Source organism: Geotrypetes seraphini, chromosome 13, assembly GCF_902459505.1.
Source record: "Geotrypetes seraphini chromosome 13, aGeoSer1.1, whole genome shotgun sequence".
Lineage (NCBI taxonomy): Eukaryota > Metazoa > Chordata > Amphibia > Gymnophiona > Dermophiidae > Geotrypetes > Geotrypetes seraphini.
In genome coordinates, this window is record NC_047096.1 from 25,688,535 (window position 1) to 25,701,197 (window position 12,663).

Below are 12,663 nucleotides of genomic sequence, written 5' to 3' on the forward strand. Positions count from 1 at the left end.
TATTGTTAACTTCAATGTCATATTTGCACTTCAGGAAATTGTTAAAATTTATTTGTACACAATGTTTATGGGAAAATGATGTTTGTTATTCACTGAATATGTACAGTTCTCTTTTTGTTAACCGCACTGAATAGTAAAGTACTGCAGTATAAAAATAAAGCAAAGTTGCTTACCTGCAACAGGGGTGCTCCGTAGACAGCAGGGTAATGCAGCCACACTTGCTGTTGAAGTCCTCCGAGTCTGCATGTCAGTGCTCTCCCCTAGATACAGTAGGGTTTTGTTTTGTTTTTTTGTGCAGACACGTGCAGACACCTTGCCTCCCGAGCTCCACCCCCTGGTTACTCAGTTATGTCACTAGCTTAGGTAACAAATTGTATAGAGGGGATGGAGGGTGGGCAAGTGTGGCTGCATTCCCCTGCTGTCTACAGAGAACCCGTTACAGGTAAGCAACTTTACTTTCTCCGGAGACAAGCAGGGGAAATGCAGCCACACTTGCTGGTGAGTCCCTAGCAAGTAAAATCGGGAAGAGGAAATAAATTATAGCACAAACAAATTGTGGAGGACAGATTGTCCAAACTGGGAGATCTTGCACTGAATTCTGGTCCAAACAATAGTGTTTAGTGAATGTCTGAACTGAGGACCATTTTGCTATTTTGCAGATATCCATCATTGCAATTGAGAAAAAAAACTGGAGCTCATACTTAATTTATTCCAATCTTTCCGGGAGGAGATAGGCAAGCTCTAATATAGGAAAAAAAAGAGATGCAATGAGCAATCCACAAGGATATAGTCAATTTAGATACCGAGTTCCCTTGAACAGCTGAATGGAAGGAAATAAAAAGCTGATTAGTGATGCGGATAGTTGCAGTTCCACCCAGGTAGAATAGTGATGCCCTCCTGCAGTCTAATGCATGTAGACTTTGCTCTGCTAAAGAAGGATGCAGAGGAGGGAAAAATGATGGTAGTATTATGGACTGGGTAATATGAAAATCCATAACTTTTGGATAAAAATCCATAACAACTTTTGAAAGAAATTTTGGATGAGTACGCAGGAGTACTTTATTGAGGAAAAATTGAAGGCATGAGGAATAAATGACTAGCGCTTGCCAAATGCTAACTCTTCTTGTCGAAGTAAGAACCACCAGAAAGGCTTTTTTTCGAGTTAAGAACTGTAGTGTAGCAGATCCCAAAGGTTCAAAAGGAATTTTCATCAATTGGTCCAAAACGAAGTTGAGGTCCACGGCTAAAAATAGAATGTGAAATGGAGGTTGGATGATGTTGAGATCGTGTAGAAAACGAGACAACCAGAGGATGTTGTAAAATTGGTTCTCATCTAAAAAGTGACGCAGCAATGGTTGAAAGATGAAAATGTACAGAAATGGTCTTAAGGCCTGAATCTGATAAGTGCAGAAAGTAAATTAGAATGTGATTAACTGGGCAGCTAAACAGATCTTGTACTTGTAAGCATGCCCACATGGAAAAACATTTCCATTCCAGTTGATAAGATTTCTCATAGATGGTTTCTTTGCTGCAAGAAGGATGTTTTTATTGATGAAAAGACTGAGATATTAGTGAGGATTGACCACTCAATTTCCATGCTATGAGATCAAGGTTGTGAAGATTGGGGTATAACAGGTGATTGTTCTGTTAGAATAAGAGAGACGAATGATCCCCTAACGGGAGTGTAGGAGGAGCGAGAAGGTCCAGGAGTATGGGATACCAGAATTGTCTGGGCCAAAGAGGCGCCATGAGAATCAGTTAAAGCGTTGTCTCTGATGGTCTTCTGAAGAACTTTGGAGGTTAGTAGAACCGGTGGAAAAGCGTACAGCAGGTTGAAATTTCATGGAATTGAAAACAGCCTCTCTTGCGACTGCTTTTTTAAGGTTTGCCAAGATATTTATGCTATCCCACATTTGCAAAAGGTTGCGTATTCATTTTCTCGGTAGGTACACATCACTTTTCTCTCATACTCTTACTATTCATGTAATGTCACCTTACACTTTCACTATCTGCACATTTAGTGGCAATTCAATATATTGTTTATTTGTAGTAGATACTCATAAGTCAGAATTTTGCATACACACATGAAAATCCAATTTTTTCACTTCTCTTCCTCACCAGCACAATCTCAAAATTAATACTATAGGATCCCTGATGAAGGTGTGTTTTGACGAAACACTGCCCGTGTTGGGTCCTCCATGACAAATGTGAACATTAAAGAATTAATTGAATAATAAAAGAAGTGGCAAGAACATTGGATTGCCACAGTTTCGTTTCTTTTGGAATGTTTACTGAGGAACATAAATCTTAGCAATTTCCAGTAAGAAGGATGAATAGGGATGTGAGTATATACTTCTTTGAGGTCCAAGGCAGTTAACCAGTCAGTTTGTCTGAGAAGTGGGAGAATTGCTAAAAGTGAAATCATCTGAAATTTTTCTATTTTGAGGAATATGATGGAGAGTGCGTATGGTGAGGCATGAAGTTGAGAGTGAATCCTTGAGAAATAATCATTAAAATCCAATTGTTTTGGTGATTCTCAGCAATACTGAGAAAAAATGGGTTAGCTGTCCCCCTACTGGTAATGTGTCAAAACCTAGGAGCAGATTTAAACAGAGAGTGTTGAGTAGCTGATGACTGCTTGTGGTCCCGTGAACGCTGTTTGTGAGGAAATGAGAAAGATTGGGATCTCATAAAATCGATTCTGGTATAAGGTTTGAGGCTAAGAAGACTCTTGCTCAAAAGCACAAAAGGCCCGCAATCTGTACCTTGAGCAGCCCAATTGCTAGGTCCTTCAAGGCCATCCTGAAGAAAGCCAAGATTGTAGCAATCGATGCCATAAAGGGTTCCACTTTCCTGCTATTACAAAAGCTTCTGAGGTTCTTCCAAGCCTTAGCATAAGCGGAAACTGTCGCCGATTTCTTGGACTGAAGAAAAGTTGCAATAACTACATCTGAATAGCCTTTATGTTCTAGTGACCAGGGTTCAAGAGCCATGCCATAAGCCCAAAGTGTTCCAGATCTTCCAGGATAAATCGGACCCTGAGTGAGCAGCATCGAATGAACTGAGAGCTTGAGGCTCCTATCTTTCATCAGACACACTAGATCTGTATACAAAGGCCATCGTAACTAATCCAGGGCAACAAGAATCACAAATCTGAGTGGGATGCTATTATTTGAATGATCCTGCCTGTCTTCGGCCACAGTTGTATTAAAGGCATCCATGCCTCTGCTTCCGGATTTGTATCTTCAACTGAAAAATTCTCAGGACGGGGCTCCAATAAGCCAGTCATCCAGATCCGTGTGTCCTTGGACCTCCAATTTGTGTAAGTGCGCCGTGCAACCACCATTACCTTGGTGAAGATGTGCGGTGCTGTTGTGAGCCCAAAGGAGAGAGCTGAGAACTGAAAATGCTGTTCCAACACGTGAAACCGCAGGAACCTTCTGCAAGCCAGAAATATGGAAATGTGGAGATAAGCCTTGGGGTTAAGTATAGTGAATCTAGGAATTTTTCCAGTACAACTGAGGCAATGACCAATCTCATAGTCTCCATTCAGAAACAACACACCTTCAGTGCCACATCGACAACCTTAGGTCTAGAATCCGCTGCCAGTCTTCCAAGTCTTATTTTGGCATGATGAAGTATATAGAATATTTGCCCAAGCCAAATATCTAAGAGCCGTTGTACAGTTGCTTAGAATTTTACTGCTTTCTCCAGCCGTCGAGTCCAGAAATTACTCTTTCAGAGGGTGAAAGAATTCAAGCTTGTATCCCTCTCAGATTACATCCAGATCTTCACCCAAGCCTCTCAAAAAGCTGATAGCTTGGCTCCTATTTGTGGAGGGCCGGCTATCATCCTGGCATCTTTGTTGCTTTTTTGAGGCTGCCGTGGTGTGGGAGCAAGAGGATTAAGGTAGTCTGGTGCCTCTGAATCTCTGCCTAGAGTTCTGGTAGGATCTCTGCCAAGAGAACCTCCGGAGAACTGGCAAAATCGCCAAGAGCCACAAAAATTAGTACACCTGGACCCTTTAGCAGTCTTTGAGCAAGTGTCCAGCAGGGTATTGGGATGACATTTTGTTATACGATCCTTGCTGAAGAACATTTGGCCCTAAAAAGAAGACTGCTCAAAGTAGCCTGCATCCACCTGAGCTTTGGAACCCCAAAAAATGGAAGGTTGACTCTGGGAGAGCAGAGGCATAGAGTCTGAGCTCCAAAGATCCAAGTCCTTTTCCAACTGGCTTTCCGGATCTGCCACTGACACCTGCTTAGCAGACTGTACTCCTGGGGGACTCCCCCCCCAAAAAAAAAAAAACAACACTCCCCCTCCCCCGGCTACCGCTGGAAAAGGCACAGAACTGGTGGACTGACTTTTATATTTCAAAGAGCATCATACAGCAAGCTTACAAAATCAGGTGTAGAGACCTGAACAGAAACAGATGAGCCCTTTGTGTTCTCATTGTGCCTCCTTCAGGGTCCAGCATCTTCTGTATGGCACCATTTCACCACAAATGCAGATTCAGTCTTTGCCACTTCTGAAAATGACTTAGACCTTCCACAGCTGCCCATCTGTAGTCCTAAGACCTTCAAGGGATCTGAGAAGGCTGAGCCCGAGGCCCCCACAGCACATGGAACATGAACACTTCTTGGCTGGCCATCCAGCGCAAATCTGGCATGAATTCAGTGTATCAGAGCTTGAGGAGTCCATCTATGGTCCAAGATGACCACCACAATAGTGATTCTGGCACTAAAAACAACCCATTGGAACCAAAAAGAAACTCCAAAAATTTGAGGAAGGGGTTTCTAGAGGTAGGAGATCCCCTATGTGGCCCCAACGCAAGCAGCAGGCCAGTGAAGCTTCTTGCACTGGTGAAGATTTAAAGAGGCATGGGGTAGGAAGGGAGGGCGTGAGTGTGGTGGGGGGGTTGCGTGGAAGGTGTCGGGGGGACAGAGAGGAGGGCAAGGGGGTGTCAGCACTGGGCACCCCCTACCCTCCCTATGCTACTGACTGGGCTTGATGGACGTTCAGTCTGTCCCAGTGTGATAGCTCTTATGTTTCTTGGGGCACTCCTAGTCAGTGAGGTGTTCAGGATATCCACAATGAGTATATATGAGATATTTGCATGCTGTGCTGGGAACTGGGAGAAGAAAACTTTCTGCCTCAGGCAAGCAAGGATTCCAGCCACTTGCTTCTTCAGGCTGCTAGCCAGACCTTAACAAGGAGGGTCGAGACCCCAAACCACACTGATCCATTTGCTTAACCAGGGGACAATGCCATTACAGCCCAGGGCTCACACAGACTGTGCTCAAGATCCAGACAGAGTCTGGGGCAAGTCACTCTCCCAGGGGAACTGTCCCCGAACCTTCTTAACAAGTAAAGCAGGCTGGCTAGGTAGGTACTCTTAGAGATGCCTGCTTGCAGCAGACTTCTTCACCGAGAATCTCTCGCAATCAGAGCTGTTCTAGGAATACTAGGAACCTCTGCAGCACAAAAGCATCACAAGTACCCAAAAAATAAAACAAACAATAAATCAGAGCAGATGAGAAGACAACTTCTCAACTCAGTTGCAGAACTGAAAACTGAGAGGCTACAGCACAGCCCTCTGGGAGGAGAGGTGAAGCCGTGCAAGAAGAGGATTGGCAGCTTCTGCAAGGAAACTCACAGTTTCGGGGTGACTACCCATTAATTCAGGATCTCTGCTCCCATTGCATTGGAAAAGGAGATTATGTACTTACTCCAGATGTGTGGGGCAGATGAGCTGTGGACAGGAATAGAGCATGCATTTGGAGAGAAGGAGAGAGATTCAGGGGAAAAAATAATATGGAAGAGTAAACTATTTTAAATGAGTAATTCTAATGTCACAAGTGTACTCTCTCCACATTCACTTATCATCTCCCATTTTAGTACCCAGTTGTGTGTATACATATTATGTTTACATAGTTTCACAATCGCTCATTAGTGGTATCACTTGCAGTTTTCAGTAAACCATTCACTTTTATATTTTAGTTAGTTCATACACTAATGAAACACCTTATTTTGTCTTCATTCAGTGCCTTCTTTATAGTCTTTTCTATATCTTCTTATAAAGGTCTTGTGTTTAGTTTTTGTTCTTGAAGCATTATTTAACTTCATACCTCATTCATCTCTTTTTCCAGTTACCATCTCTGTTTGCTTCATAGCATTATTTAAGTCTTGTGGTATTCGGCATTAGGTACGTGTTCATAAATAACTTTTTACCACCATTATCTTTCATTACTGTTCCTTTGCATAATCTCAAATTGTGGTTTCTAATCTTTTGACACAGTTATAGTCGCATGGCTTCACACATTAAAAATATATTCTTTCATTCTACTTATACATTTTCACGAGTGTAGTATTTCTGAATGTGCCTGAGCAGCTGGGCCAACCACATGAATATAAGGTGACTCCTTCCTCCCCCCCGCCTAGCTGTGTCATTGGATGAGAAACTCCCCTCCTTGCCTAATACATCAGCTATCAGTACTATGTCTAGCGATGGTCTTATTCTCACATTGAAGATTTAGGCTCTAAATATTAGAAGGAGCCAGCAGAATTTTTTTGCACATCACATTAATATCACTTACAACACTCTTCTTTAGCTTGGCAAAGAAGAAACGAATCACTATTGTAATTACTTATAGCCTCAAGCACCTCTGGTTCCTCCAGATCTCCTATGGGTGCTGATGACTAGTGCATTGGGTAAAAGAAACCAGGAGAAGGTGACATCAGTGTAATCATTAAGAGTATTCCCATCCCTGTGTATGGAGTATATGCAATGTCTCAGAGGAAGGCTTAAATCAAGTCAAGCATTCCTTATGAGTATAAACATGGGAGGAGGGGCAGTTTTCTTGCTCCCTGTAGTACTTGTAGGATCTTAAGAATGCACCTAGCTGATTTTTGAAGAAGCAGAATACACAGGATAAAGACCAAAACCCCACATGTACTATACTGGCCCTAGCACTTCCCCTTGTTGCCAGATAGTGGGAGGAGGTGTTAGTTAGCACCTATGAAAAAGTTTTGTTTTTTTTAATTTTTAAAGACCATGTAGTTTAAGAAATAAATGTATAGGGGTAACTGACTGCTTATTCTCTACCGCATTATTTGCATGTAGAAAGTTATTCTACATGCTTAAGTTCCTGTCTCCTAATCAATTTACAATGTCCAAAATTTGATCAAGCTGAAACTGCAGAAATGTTATTGATCTCTGAGCAGGAAGTTGCAATCCCTAGATGAAACAAATCAGGTGCTTTGTTTTAACTTCATGCCCCTTAAGGTCTACCTGCTTCACCACTACATTTCAAGCAGAATTGTAAATGCATAAGAGAAAAATTCCTCTTGAGTAACAGCAGCCACAAGTTAATTGTAAAACCTGGTGGCTAAACCATATGGTGAACAGTAGCTGAGTTTAAGTCATCCTACACAATAATCTAGTCACAGGCTTTGTGTGGGCTGTATATCTCTTTCATTTTGTTATTAATGAACACAGGAGCTGCTCTCCCAATACAAAATCCGTTGTTAATTTCTGTGTCAAAAGCAGTGGGTATGTTCTTGGCTTCTTTGCTCAGTGATGGAAAGCAGAAACCTGTCAACTTCCCCCACTCCTTATCTTTCAAATACAGTAAAACCTTGGATTGCAAGTAACTTGGTTTGCAAGTGTTTTGCAAGACAAGCAAGACATTTCATTATATTTTAACTTGATATACAAGCAATGTCTTGCAATGCAAGTACATACAGTATACACACATCACAAATGAGCCAATGGTTCTTCTCTCTCTGACGCTTCAAGAGTGTAGTGACTGTTCTAAATGAGCGAGGTCCTGCAATACAAGTACTTATAGTATTTTGTATTAAAGTTTTTGGGTTGTGGAACGAATCGTTTGAGTTATTATTTCCTATGGGGAAATTTGTTTTGATATACGAGTACTTTGGATTACAAGCATGCTTCTGAAACGAATTATGCTCACAAACCAAGGTTTTACTGTACTTTAATAGCATTGCTCTTTAATTGTGCCTCCTTAGTCTTGCCATCCCTAATTATCCTTGGGCATGTTACATTGAAGCTCTGTCCATGCAATGGCCAGTACAGCATAGAGATACTGTAGCAAATTATGATGCCAGGTATCCAAGTTCCAGAGCATTTTGACAGCAATTAGAAGGCGTGCTTAGCTGGAGGTTGAGGGTTTGATATTTTTCAACCTTTTCCCATGTGTTTCTCTGATGGAAGTCATTTTGCACAACCTCTGCTTACTCCTACATCTTCTGGAGCATAACATTGATATTGTTTAAACATCCAAGTCCAAACTCAGATTTTCTCCATTGCCTTCCCTCCTCCAAAAGGCATTTTTTTTTAAATGGACAACATAAAAACTTGAAAGCTACTAATCATTCATTTATAACTTTTGTACAGCAGACAGCCAAGGATATGCCTGCTATTTTAATATATGCAACCCCCTTTACTGGACAGGTTAGTGAAGAAGTTTAAACTAAAGTTTGTTTGGTTGGTTCATTTTATATCTCGTCCTCCCCAACAAGATCAGAACAGGTTACAAAGTTAATCTACATAATGTATAGACAGACAGATTATGAATTTACATGTATACGGTACTCTTAAGCTTTTCAGGTCAAGAAGTCCTACAGTGTACACATTACTACAATATGCAAAATTCATCAGCTGATCATATGTCACAGCAACTTCATTCAACCACATCAGAGAAAAGCATATGTTACCTTGCTCACTAGGTATGTAATTTTCATCATAGTCTTCTTCCAGAATGAGCTGATCCCCAATTCGGACTGGAGGCCCTGCCATGTCAGCTGATCAGTCTAGATAATGAATTCATCTAGGAAAATCTATCTAAAAAAAGGTATGTTATGCAACATATTAGCACACTGTATCAGTTCAATGTTTCTGTTTATTATGACTGTTACCATTAATGCTCTCATAGCCTGATTTTGAGCTTGTTCCCTTTTCTCCACTGCAGCTCAAGGCTGCTGCTGCTGCTGGCCTCAACCCAACAGTGAGTGACCAGTATTTTGGAAAGGATTGGGAGGTGCTATAATCACCACAAATAACACCCCCCCCCCCCCCGGGATACGGTGAAGGAGTTTGCTCAGTATTGTGGGTACCCAAAAAAACCACCCGATTAGTACTTATCACTGCTGCAAATGATAGGTTTTAATTTTCATCTGGCACTGCAGGCACCTGCATTCTACCAGGATCACTGCTGTTTTCAAATTTTGAATGCAGATTCATGGGCTGATATAATAAAATGTGGTAGGCTTTGTGCACACCTTAGTGTGGCTTCTGCCCACCATATGTTTAAATAAGTTTTGCACAAAATTTCACACTGGCATCTGTACGTAGCTTATTTAAATCTCATGGTAATGAAGGTGTTAGTTCTAAACCCAGATGCAAAGAAGTAGAGGTACAAGATTTCATACCCTTTCTGCAATTTAAAATGCCTTGTTTTTCTTTTTTTTTTCTCCAGCCAGAATAGTGCTTGTAACTTTAAAACACAGAAGGGAATAACATGCACATGTCTGAACAAAAATTTAAAGTGCCAGCACACACTCGCAGTCATTGATCCAAGCATAAATTAGCTTTACAAAAATTTCATGTGCAAGAATTTTTGAGAATATTTATGTCGAGAACAGCTGCAGTTGTGTGCTGGCGCTTTCATTTTCTTCAGACATGTGCACAAGAAGCCACACCTACCGTTAAATCTTTGTGCGTATGTGTTTAGCAGGCATTCCCCGATTAGTGTGCATTCTCTATATGCATAAAATGTATGATTAGTCCCTGGGAAAAGGTGACCAAAGTCACCAGAAACAAAAAATAAGGCTTTAATAAACTCTGTTACAGCAAACAATTTGCCATACAACAGTCTAAATCCCATCCTTTTCTGTGAAAAAAACTAAAAAGTTACAGTTCAAACATGTCATGAGTCTATAGGCAGTCTGAAAATTGTACATAAAAATTGGTCATTCTCAACATTTTGAATCTGCTACTTTAGTCACCTTTGCCCAGAGACAGTCATAAATTTGCATTAATTTTGCTTTCTGAATGGCACAGTTTTAACCTCACTGTAAAAGGAACACACAGCTGTACCATAAGGCTTTCTGCATCAAACTCTGAAACCTTTAGTTACCCTTTTACCTTCCTTTTCCTCAGAAAACTAGCCTTCTGTACTTTTGCAGCAGAGGGTCTCAATCTAGTTTTGCATACAATAGCAAAACTGCATATAAATCTCACCTGAATATTCATTAACATAGCAAATGATGGCAGATAAAGACCTGAACGTTCCATCCAGTCTGCCCATAAGTTATACTCATTAAAAACATTGTAGCTATCCTTAAATTCAGACTGGTTCAGCGAGTCCCAAGGTCCCTGTCCTAAATCAAACAATCTTTTCTAAGATCTTAAATAATAAACCTTAAATCTCTCTAGATCAAACCTAACCCCAGTTCCGTAGCTTCCCTGTAACACTACCACCATTTATACCCCATTCCAATAGTGAATCTCCCAAGGCAATGCTTCTCAAACTTCTCCTGAAAACACACACCTGGATCAGACAGGTTTTTCAGGATGTCCACAATAAATATGCATGAGGTGATTACTGTACATGCAACTATATCATGCATATTCACTATAGAAATTCTAGAAATCTGAATGATTAGGTGTGCACCTCCAGGAGAGGTTTAAGAAGCACTACCCTAATACCCAAAACCTTGCTCAACCACACCTTTCCTTTTTTCTTATCAGTAAATATATTTCTATACATCTCTCTAAAGGCCCATTTACAAAGCTGTGGTAGCAATTCCCGCTCAGCAAATGTGAAACCCATTTGATTCTTATGGGCTCTGCCACATTTGCTGCAGTGAGACTCACTGCCGTGGCTTTGTTAAAGGGCCCTTAAGCAGTTATTCTCAATCCAGTCCTCAGGACACCCCCAGCCAGTCAGGTTTTTAGGATATCTCCAATGAATTTGCACAGAGTTTAGGCAATGCATGCAAATATCTCATATATATACTCATTGTGGATATCTTGAACGCTTCATTGACTAGGAGTGCCCCAAGAAACATAAGAGCTGTCACACTGGGACAGACTGAACGTCCATCAAGCCCAGTCAGTAGCATAGGGAGGGTAGTGGGTGCCCAGGGCAGTGACATCCCCATGCCCTCCTCTCTGTACCCCCTGGCACCTTCCACGCAAACCCCCCTTCCCCACCACACTCACACCCTCCCTTCCCACCCTATACCTCTTTAAATCTTCGCCAGTGCAAAAAGCTTCACTGGCTTGCTGCTCACGTTGGCTTTCCCTCTGACGTTACTTCCTGGCCCTGCAACTCGGAAGCGATTTCAGAGGGAGCCAGGTGAGTGCGAGCAGCAGGCTAGAGTAGTTGCTTGTGCTGGTGAAAATTTTAAAGATGTACAGGGGGTGGGGAAGGCAAGGCGTGAGTATGGTGTGAGGGGTAGAGAGGTGCAAGTGCCCAGGGCAGTCTGCTTCCCCCCCTACTAAGCCACTGAGCCCAGTATCCTGTTTCAAACAGTGGCCAATCCAGGTCACAAGTACCTGGCAAGATTCCCAAAAAGTAAAACAGATTTTATGCTGCTTATCCTAGGAATAAGCAGTGGATTTCCCCAAGCCCATCTTAATAATGGTTTATGGACTTTTCTTTTAGGAAATTATCCAAATCCTTTTTAAACCCTGCTAACTGCTTTCACTATAAGGCCAAGATTCCATGTTCAAAAGGCACCAAATATCTCCAAAGAAGAAAGATGCAAAGGAGTAGGGGGTCTGACACAATGTCTTCCAGCCAATGTAAAGTTTAAATAAAATTAAGTCTTTTTTATCCAATGTAAGTTTAATCAGATCAAGACTCAACACGAAGCAGTGTTTCAGTGGACATCCGCCTGCATCAGGAGTCACAAATTCTTATGTCATGTAAAAATTAAATGATCCCAATTAAAAACAGGAAAACCAAGTTGAAAATCTTTCAGGGTGCTTCACCCCTACTCCTTTGTTGGTTTTGCATGGAGAAATCTTTTTTGCCTTACTGGGGTTTTTTTGCTCTACCAAATATCTCAATCATAGGGCAAACCTCACTCTTGCATGTTCACTAACTGCAATAAAATGTACAGGGATAGACAACAAAGCCAACTATAAAGATCATAATGCTTTCTGCTACTCATACTGTATTTAACATGGTGATTGTAAACATTTCCAAAAACATGCAGTATAGGCTCCCAGAACAATACCCAGTAACAAATTTACACCTGCTTTAAGAAAAATGCAACTGTGTATAAATGAGAATATTTATAGACTAAGGCCCGGATTCTCTAACAAGCTCCAATTTTTTATGCGCCAGTAGGCGCCCAAACTCAGTCAAAAACACAGTTGAAATGATGCTTTTAACTGAGTTTCAAGGCACCTAATGATACCTAAAAATTCAATGCTAGAATAGCACCTTCACAGGTGCTTTAGGCTGCCTAACACCAATATGGGTGTGGCTAACACCGGAAGTGGCATTAGGCAGCCTAAAACACCTACAGAGGCATGATACATATCAACGGTAAGCACCAGAAATGTAGACCTGAAATGCGCTGGCCTACATTTCTGGTACCTACCTTTGTTGGAGGTGCGATTCTATA

General features: G+C 41.4%; 1 protein-coding gene across 5 annotated transcripts in view; it reads right to left on the bottom strand.

Moving 5' to 3' along the window:
- CEP164 (centrosomal protein 164) overlaps positions 1-12,663 on the bottom strand; it is a 161,404-nt gene that overhangs the window by 147,338 nt on the left and 1,403 nt on the right. For all 5 annotated transcript variants that reach the window (XM_033917306.1, XM_033917309.1, XM_033917308.1 and 2 more), the window contains exon 2: positions 8,740-8,866. In XM_033917306.1, the coding sequence (XP_033773197.1) occupies positions 8,740-8,821 (82 nt within the window). In that variant the 5' untranslated portion in view covers positions 8,822-8,866. The remainder of the gene's footprint in view (positions 1-8,739; positions 8,867-12,663) is intronic.